The sequence below is a fragment of the Anoplophora glabripennis genome, unplaced genomic scaffold, assembly GCF_000390285.2.
Source record: "Anoplophora glabripennis isolate ALB-LARVAE unplaced genomic scaffold, Agla_2.0 scaffold90, whole genome shotgun sequence".
In the NCBI taxonomy this organism is placed as follows: domain Eukaryota; kingdom Metazoa; phylum Arthropoda; class Insecta; order Coleoptera; family Cerambycidae; genus Anoplophora; species Anoplophora glabripennis.
Genome location: NW_019416260.1, coordinates 85,669 through 93,194, shown reverse-complemented (window position 1 = coordinate 93,194; position 7,526 = coordinate 85,669). Strand labels below are relative to the sequence as shown.

Genomic DNA, 7,526 nt, shown 5'->3' with positions numbered 1-7,526 from the left:
ATATTTATTAATGACTTTACAAAAATTATTAGATGTTACTCTGTTTTTTTTTAAGTTTCAATTAGACAGTATTGAGTACCATGAACTATTAAATTCAGTAAAAATATAATAATTATAATACTAGATATAAAACCAGTTCTACACGAATCCCTAAAGAAAAAAGTATTTTGCAAATAAATTGTACTTACCTTGTTTGAATGTTTAAGAATAAAGAAAAAAAATTGACATACAGTTTATCTATACTAGATGTTCATAATTATCAACTTTAATAATTTTTCCATATTTTTAATTAATTAATTAGATAATATTTAATCAAATATGCATGTATACTTATTTATAAGTACATTATTGATGCCTTCAGTGTATTATCATTATTTTAAGGGAGAACAAAACGCAAAACGTAATTATTTTTGTTTTATTAAACATTTACAATACATATAATTTTAAGTAGACACATATATTAACAATAAATAGGTTAATAGGTGATCAAATATCAATAAAAACTCCCAATTATACTCTGTAACCAACTTTACCCATGCATAGCATCAAATTTGATACATTCCAAACGTGGAACAAGCTAAAATTAAAAACTAAATATTTCTAAGATCAAGTGTTGCCTTCAGGCTTTGAACCGGAATCTTCCCCTCTTTCGATAGCGGGCAGATCTCTCTTTGTAACGGAATAAACAGTATACGCTTTGTTGAGCACCTGGTGGATCCCGTGGAAGCAATTCATCTTGATGTTGTGCTTCTCATACTCCAAGTGTTTCTGCAGAAAGAACCTGTTCAACTCATGGACGTGTGGATGGGTCATATACTCTTCTATATCCATCCACTTGCAATCCGCGATTTCGCGTTCGCACTTCTCTATGTCCTCACTCAGAGGCCTAAGACTGACTACCGCGTAGATGTCCGAACAACCAAACATGCCACCGTGGGCGTGCCTCAGGGTCAGGACCGACTCGAATTCGGCGGAGATGCCCGTTTCTTCCCACACTTCCCTGATGGCGGCGTCTACCAGATTCTCACCTGAAAAATGAGAGAGGGGGAGGTCTTTTGTGGTGCATCTGTGCATTGCACCAAGTGCGTTGGAGGTTTGACTGCCACAAAGATTGGTTAATTAAGAACCTTAGACATTAGTTTGTCCACAGAACAGAAAATTCGATAATGTTGGTATTGCGCGAGGGAATGAGAGTGGTATGTTGCTAGCATAACGATTAGTCTATTCCTCCTGTATACTGTATACTGTGATCACGCTGTATTTATCCCTTATTTTCACCACCGATAGCTGCCTAATAGGACGTTATTTCAAGGTCATCTTGATACTGGTAGTGTTATTCCTCGTGCCTAAGGAGAGTTTTGGATATAACTAGACCTATTCGAGATGCAGTTAATATTACTCTCATATAGTGTTCATCTATAATTCATATATAGTTCATTTATACTTAATCTACTCTATGCTGAAATAATAGCAGCCAAACTTCCACCATACCGTACAAAATCTAACACCTGATGCATCGTTGTTTCATTGCTGACAGTCTTTAATCGAAAGTGACAAAAATTGGTACTTGTATTATTAGTTGGCTTAATTTAATCGTTTTAACAACTATTGCCGACCAATTACCAATGATGTGGAAGCAACGACTCTGCGGACTGTAGCCCCGACCGGCAGGCACGGACCAGTAGTAGTGCTCATTTGTAAATAATATTGTATTTATTATTTAAGTGGCAACATCTCTACCCACCTGGTTCGACATACCCTCCCGGTAATTTCCAAAACGGCCTGTTCAGGATGTTGTACTTCTCCGTCACCACCAACACTTGGTCTTTGTTGTTTACCACCACCGCTCCAACCCCCACCATCGTGTGGGCGTAGTGGGGGATGTTACAGTTCTCTAAGATCGGCAACCAGCGGTACATCATCACGTAGTCTTCTTTGGCGTGGTGGTATTTGAATCCGTTCTGAAATTAAAGTTAATTTTGATTCTACGGGATGTAGAATATGTAATTGATAGTTTTTTGCTAAAATGTTAGCAGGAAAAAAGTGAAATTGAAAGTAAACATGCTTGGTTTTTTAATAGAAAATTGTTAAGATTCCGTTCTCTGTACACTGCTATGGTATCGCTGCGGGGTCGGGTGCACGGGCGTTACAGCTGGAGGCGGAGACTATCGCTCTCCCACTACGATGATTTTACAGTGGACGTATTTAGGTTGATTTAAACGTGAAACTAACGTTACAATTTTTACTTCAATAATTGTGTCAATTTAGAATTAATACAATTATTGTACCGCAATTGTACAAACAAATTTCATCGCAATACAAAATTGAATAACCGACATCCCGTGGACGTCAATTTAACGCTCCTTCTCTTTTTTGGTTTTATGAGAAAAAGTTATTCTTGATGAAGAGTTCTGCATGGCCTAAAATCCAAAATGAAATAATCAGATTTCAATTTTTTGCAGTCGTATACGAGGTTTGTCGAAAAATGTAAATTTTGCTCAAGAGTAAAGTACCTTTATTTTTTAAAATATCGACAATCGTTATTTAAAGTTGATCCAAATAGAAAACTACGGTCAGGTATCCAATATTATCCATTTACCATTAAAAAACAGATTTTGTTATTTTTACAAACTCTTCTCCGTATTAGCATTGATAATTTACGTCTAGAGATAGACATTAAATCTAACAGGTAAGGTAGTCGGATTTTTGTAATTTTTGATATTTATGGTATGTGTAGTTTGGACCTTGAATAACAATTTTTCGAAGTAGTTCTACGCTACGTTCATAATTTACCGAGATAATCGATTTTGAAGTTTTACCTGACAGCTAAATCCACTAGATGTGACACACTCCTCAACTGGGAGCGTGGCCTAATAGGTAGCGTTAGGAACTGACAGTCAGTATATCGCTAGTTCGAGTCCGTCGCGTGATTTTTTTTTTTTTTTTCATAACGCACCATATGGTATTTTATTATTTTTTTTCATCTCGAAAATTATGAACAAACGAAATATTATAATAAATACTTATGTATATGTAGGAATATTCAAATATTTCATTAAAAAGCACAATTGGTTGATAAACAATATTTATTATGAACTAACAATAAGATTTCATTAAAAAAAACAAACGAGGTCAGGTAGGATGTTCTTTTATTTTATATTTATGTTACTATTTGACACGCAGTGTGGCACGAGCCAGAATAGTAGTTATCATAAAAAAAATAGGAAGCAGAAATTTTTTCCTTTCTTTTTTTTTTCTGATCATGAAAATTATGAACAAACGAAATATTATGATAACTGTATGTAGGAATATTCTTCAAGTGTTTAATTAACATTTTGAGCTAGGTTGTGTGGGTCGTCCACCGTGTTTAAAAAAAACACACCTGCTCGGGCATAGAAAGTTTCTGCTTCTCATGTTTCTATGATAACTATCATTCTGGCTTATGCCACACTGCGTAAAATTTCAAATACTAAAAATAAAATAAAAACCTACCTAACCTTGTTTGTTTTTTTTAAAGAAACTTTATTGTTAATTCATAATAAATATTGTTTATCAACCAATTGTGCATTTTAATGAAATATTTGAGGAATATTTCTACATATACATAAGTGTTTATTATAATATTTCCTTTGTTCATAATTTTCGAGATGAAAAAATAATAAAAAACTATATGGTGCGTTTTGAAAAAAAAATTGTCACGCGACGGACTCGAACCAGTCATCTCGTGACTGTCAGTCCCGAACGCTACCAATTCCGCCACGCTCCCAGTTGAAGAATGCGTCACATCTACTGGATTTAGCTGTCAGGTAAAACTTCAAAATCGATTATCTCGGTAATTTATGAACGTTGCATCGAACTACTTCGAAAAATTCTTATTCAAGGTCCAAACTACACATACCATAAATATCAAAAATTACAAAAATCCGACTACCTTACCTTCTCCTGTAAGATGCACTGACAAACCAATGGAATTTTTGATAGCAAACGTCAAAACGCTAGTTACAATTTATAAAATACAAGAAATGGCAGCTCTGTTAACTTCTTAGGAGAAAATTTAAATAGTTTTGATTGTGGGAGATGATTATAAAACTCATCAAGAAGCGGCAGTCATTTTTAATAACTGGCATCCGAATAGAAATCTCGGAGAATAAGTTCAATATGACCAAAAATAATTAAAAATCGTCAATATTCATCAACGAGCACTCGATCATAATTGAGTTATTTCACTAGTATGACCAGGTGCATTTGGAAACAAAAAACGTATACTTTCTCAAGAAAAACGGCAAAAAACGAAAACGGGATTATTGTCGGCATTTCCTTTAATAAACATGGGCTGGGATGGAAACGCCGAAATGTTGTGCTGTACAAATTAAATATACTATTACTATTAAAAATTTAATTATTACCGCTGATAGTGCAGTAAAAACATTTATTAAAAAATACATTTTTTAGTTTTCCGCTAGAAATAACGTTGCCTGGCTGTGCCGTACAACTTTTAACTCAAGATAGTTTTTATATCAATCTCTGATATAATATCTAATTGGATGCAAAAACTTCTTCCAATGAAAATAAAAGAATCGAACCCCGCAAGATCGATTAATTCAATACTCTCAATTGAAAACGTATAGATTATCACTGACTAGATATTTCTTTGAACTCCGGTCCTGTCCGCAATTACCAATCTCTAAGCCCATCCCACTGAGTAAAACACACGTGGTTGCAGCATTTAAAATATATTCGTTTCTGAAGTTGTAGACGTTCGGGATTTAGCATAGAATTTTGAGTAATTTTTATCAAATCAATATAATTTTGGTATCATTGCAAAGCTAAAAGATAGACCCACTTCCCTCTTGTAAGCAATTTTTGATTTAAGCCTTTATTTTTACGTAAATAAATTGTAAATATGACGATTTCTTGCATAGTTTACTCTTTAAATTTAAACAATTAGAAACCAATTTTGAAAAAACTGTTACAAGACAGCATTAGGAAAACACTTTGTCTTTCGATTGTTTTTTTATTTGGGTATGTTTATTCGTTTTCCAAATATCTGTTTGGGCCGAACCCTTAAAATGGGTTTATTTCAAGCGCGTGACGGACTCTTAAGAACGAATGGCGTCATCAAAATTATCGTAAATTCATAAATACCCAGCGAACAATTACATTGTTTGTTAAAGTATATGTACGCTTATATGATTCACTCTGTATAGCACTCCAATCTCCAGATATATCATATTTCGAGCATCCAGTATATCAAATATTACTACAGCGTGACGATGACGAAAGGAAAAATTAAAACAGTATAAAATCGACGTTATAGGTGATGGCGACATCTAGCGGACATCGCACATACTTGGGATTTCAAATAGTAGATCTCTGTGTTTATGCAATGAAGGAATAGCGATAGCAATAAATTATTAATTACATAATGACCTTCGCTAAGATAGGCACCCATTCCGAGTGGTCCAAATGAACTTTGAACCATATCCCGCGTTTTCCGCTTGTTTTCCAAAATTCAAGGGACCCTACAAAATACATAGTCACTAGACACGCGCGAGTTGTAAATACAGATACCGTACCTTCAAGTTTCTTGGCAAATTCCGTCGAGCCGCAGGGTTCTTTGTCAGATCGCACGGTGACGCCTTGGAATCTGTCGGTTTTGCCCAAAAATATATCCTCGTTTTCTGTGGTGTTCGATGCCATTTCCGACGTCGTGCGAAAACTGAAACAAAATATGTTTATTGTATTGTTGAAAATTATTTCCGCGATATCGACGCACTTTCTGCTAGAAGGAAAACTGGTTATTTTCGGTGACGGTTTGTGTTTCAGTTGACATAACCTATACCTGCAAAACAACGGTATTACGTTAAGAATTATGCGCATTTCATATTGCAGTAGGCGCTGAGGTATTTGTCGCGATCACGGCACTGGCATGAATTTCGCGAGTTACGATAAGATTACATTTAAAAAAAATGATACCAGTGTCGTGATGACATTGACACAAGTAACAACACTTAAGGATGCATAGCGATGAAGGAAGCTATTGTTAAAATATAATCACCTGGATCTTGCGGTGCATTAGTTGGATTCGTGCAGCATATTTGGGCGAAAGTGGTTTTGTTTTTCTGATGAGAATATTGACTTTCTTTGTATGGATTAATAAATTCATGTTGATGTTATCTCGATCAGAGTACGGCGCCATCTCTTGGAGTAAAGCTGTACCAGTATGTCAGTATACAGTACAGAGTGAAACTTTAATCAATATAATAACGTGACGTGCTTGGAATAACCAATCATGCTATGGATAATATCCAGGAATGTTAAGGAGATAATTCAGAAGTCAATTTTGCATGTGCTGTCCTCAGATTGCTCTATGCATCAATACCATTGATATTGATTTACAAAGAACTAGGTAGTAACGCTAGATGGCGCTAGTATAGCAAGTGGCCCAAACAACAGAAGGTGTCTCAAAAAAGACCGGAATGCCCCGACAATTTTTTACAAAAAAAGTTTCAGAATTTCTAAATTTTAGGTGTCAAAGATCAACATATTTTTATTGTTACAGTTGGGGAAATTGTATCATTCTCTCCCAACATTCAAATGAAGAGGTACTCTTTTTGTTTCAGTTATTTATATAGTCCCAAAATTATGGAACAAAATTAATATTTTTTCCAGTTTAGGTTTTAAAAAATCGCTGAAACAGGTCAATTAGTAAATAGAAATTGTCACTTTTCTGCAATATTTTCTATTTTTTTGAGCCATGCTTGACAGACCTATAACATTTCCGATTTTTTTTTTGAACAATACGCATTATATTTTATAGTGTAAATAGATAGCCCTTGTAAAGACGAATTCAGCGATAAAAGGTTGTACCTACTTTTTGTCATAGTTAAAAAAATGTATAAAATTGTCTTATATCGTACTGACGACTATTTCAAACAGTCATAGTCCCTTCTATACTTAAAAAACGTACTTACAATTTATTAATCTGTCTCCCTACAAATTACTGAAAATGGCAGACGTATTGATTGCAATGTCAGAATTTCGCTTAGTTTTTAAGCTTATAATACAACAATGACAGCAATGTTATCAGAATTGTTTCTGGTGATCCAACTTAGCAAGTAGAGATGTTTTAAAATCTTATGAGCTTTGACCTTCATATGCGCAGAAACAAAATTCCAACCGTCGCCTAAATTATTCTACGTCCTAAAAATATTACACCTATTATTCACAGTCTCTCTTGAGCTCTAGCGTAAACAAGCCTTTGATCCGATTACAAATATCATAATAAAATGCCCTATTCTTTATTATTTTAATTTAAACAATAAAAATATATATAACGAACGTTCGCCAGTTGACTTTATTGATGCCCGAGCGCCTTAGTTCATGTCTACTTGTAATGATGCACATGGTCTAGTTCTGAGTCAATNCAGACGTATTGATTGCAATGTCAGAATTTCGCTTAGTTTTTAAGCTTATAATATAACAATGACAGCAATGTTATCAGAATTGTTTCTGGTGATCCAACT

At 34.4% G+C, this 7,526-nt stretch overlaps 1 protein-coding gene across 3 annotated transcripts; it reads right to left on the bottom strand.

Annotated features, from left to right (window-relative positions):
* Window positions 1-425: 425 nt before the first annotated feature.
* LOC108917985 (nudix hydrolase 8) lies at window positions 426-6,170 on the bottom strand. Of its 3 annotated transcripts, XM_018724819.1 has the most exons (6): window positions 6,059-6,164; window positions 5,777-5,842; window positions 5,577-5,719; window positions 5,431-5,522; window positions 1,745-1,961; window positions 426-1,028 (listed from the first exon to the last, which is right to left on the bottom strand). In XM_018724819.1, the coding sequence occupies exons 3-6, from the start codon at window positions 5,698-5,700 to the stop codon at window positions 607-609; spliced, it is 855 nt and encodes a 284-aa protein (XP_018580335.1). In that variant the 5' UTR covers window positions 5,701-5,719; window positions 5,777-5,842; window positions 6,059-6,164; the 3' UTR covers window positions 426-606. The 3 variants fall into 3 exon arrangements, with proteins under 3 accessions (XP_018580335.1, XP_018580336.1, XP_018580334.1); XM_018724820.1 differs by lacking the exon at window positions 5,777-5,842 and having other exon boundaries at window positions 6,059-6,170; XM_018724818.2 differs by lacking the exon at window positions 6,059-6,164 and having other exon boundaries at window positions 5,777-6,000.
* Window positions 6,171-7,526: the final 1,356 nt, after the last annotated feature.